This window comes from Monoraphidium neglectum (genome assembly GCF_000611645.1).
Source record: "Monoraphidium neglectum strain SAG 48.87 unplaced genomic scaffold scaffold03352, whole genome shotgun sequence".
In the NCBI taxonomy this organism is placed as follows: domain Eukaryota; kingdom Viridiplantae; phylum Chlorophyta; class Chlorophyceae; order Sphaeropleales; family Selenastraceae; genus Monoraphidium; species Monoraphidium neglectum.
This window is the reverse complement of record NW_014010276.1, coordinates 1-1,744: the sequence shown is the minus strand read 5'-3', so window position 1 is coordinate 1,744 and position 1,744 is coordinate 1. Positions and strand designations below refer to the sequence as shown.

The following is a 1,744-nucleotide window of genomic DNA, read 5'->3' as shown; positions in this document are numbered from 1 at the left end:
CACCACAACGCCTGCGCTCGGCCGCAACACAAAGGGGTCACCGACAGATTTCCATCCCGTCCCCAGCCTGTGCTGGACCGCGGGTTTTCAAAACAAAATATTCATTTCTTCTCAGCAGCTGACGCGGTCCCTGCGGACCTGTGGTTACGCCGCGTTTGCGAAGGGTTTGCCGTCGAGGTACCTGTGCCACGGACACCATCTGGGAGCGTAGGCCAGTCATGGACCCGCAATTTTGCATGGCACACCACTACGTGCTGCAGCATGCGGGCGTCGGCGGCGGCGGTGTGCCGCCGCCACAGCTTATGGCAGCGGCAGTGTCCAGGGCGGATGCGTGCTTCCCAGGCGACGAGTCGGACCGCGCCTGCAAGCGAAAGGTGTGCCTCGTGTGCTTATAAAAGGCACTCGTGGGTACGGACAGTCGCGTGCATGCGCCGCAGAGCAGCGCCACCTTGGCGGGACCGAAAGCATCCCAGGGGTATCGGCCGCCGCACGCGGGGGCCCGAGATGACGCCCTCAGGCGCCGCCCCGCGCCCGCCCCGCGCCCGCCCGCAGGCGTCACTGCCGCTCCAGGAGGACCCCGACTCAAAGCTGCGGCGCCAGCAGGAGCAAAACAAGGCGGCGCAGCAGCGCTACAGGTGCGAGCCCGCCCCCTGCCTGGCGCTTGCTCGCCCACTGCCTTTCAACGGCATCTTAACCCGCCCCCCCACCTGCACCTCGACCCGCCCCCCGCGGCGGCTCCCAATCGGAGCGCCAGTGTGTCAGTGCGCGCCGGCGCCGCGCCGAACGCCTCCGCCGCTGCCTGGCGGGCTCGAAACCCGCGGGGCGAAAGCAAGGGACGCCTCACCGCTTGCTGATGCATCATGTTGTTGTACGGCCGCCCCCGCAGGGAGCGGCGGAAGCGGCGTGAGGAGACGATGGAGGCGACGCTGCTGCTGCATCGCCAGCAGCTGCAGCAGACGGCGGAATATGCAAGCGCGCTCGAGGGGAAGCTGAGGGCGCTCGAGGCCGCAATGGCCGCACAGCAGCAGCAGCAGCAGCAGCAGCAGCAGCAGCAGCAGCAGCAGCAGCAGCAGCAGCAGCAGCAGCAGCAGCAGCGCCTGGCGGCCGCGCCGCCCGCGGCGGCTGCGGTTACCCCTGTTGTCGCCGCCGCGTCCCCTGCTGCGCCGCCGTCGCCCACGAACGCGGAGCGGCCGCCGCCTCCGGCCGCGGCTGCGCCCTGCGGGAGTGCGAGCTGCGGCGGAGCCGCGCCGTGCGGCGGGGGTGGCGGCAGCGCTGCGAGCGACGAGGCGCAGGGGCGGCTGCGGTATTGTGCCAGCATCGCGGCCATCCAGTCGTTTGTGCGGGCTCACGGGCTGCGAGAGCTGCTGCGCTCAGGTTAGCATCCGCGGCCACGCGTGATCGATCGCGCCTGGGTGCCATCCGGACATCTCCCGGTGCCGAGCGCGCGCGCACGTTTGACCGGTTGCCTCCCGCACGCGCCGTCAGCTGCCTGCCTCCCCGCTGCCGGGTCAACACCTGTCACGGTTGGCCAGGCAATCCTCTGCAACGACCCGAAACCTCTGGAACCCCCCGAAACGTCACCCGAACAGGCCTCCCCGTGCCCGAGGTGCTCCTGGCCCCGCTGCACGACCGCGTCGCCGCCGTCGCCGCGCAGTGCGCCGCCGCGATCGACGTGACCGCGCCCGGCACGCTGCAGCTGCTGGTCGATTCAGCCAGCGCCGGCGGCTGCTGCGTCGACGCGCGC

At 70.8% G+C, this 1,744-nt stretch overlaps 1 protein-coding gene across 1 annotated transcript; it reads left to right on the top strand.

Annotated features, from left to right (window-relative positions):
• Positions 1 to 218: 218 nt before the first annotated feature.
• Positions 219 to 1,379, top strand: MNEG_12644 (hypothetical protein; the record flags this gene model as incomplete). The annotated part of the gene is made up of 3 exons (XM_014038883.1): positions 219 to 374; positions 553 to 635; positions 887 to 1,379. 3 exons carry the CDS (start codon positions 219 to 221, stop codon positions 1,377 to 1,379), a joined length of 732 nt encoding a protein of 243 aa, XP_013894337.1.
• Positions 1,380 to 1,744: the final 365 nt, after the last annotated feature.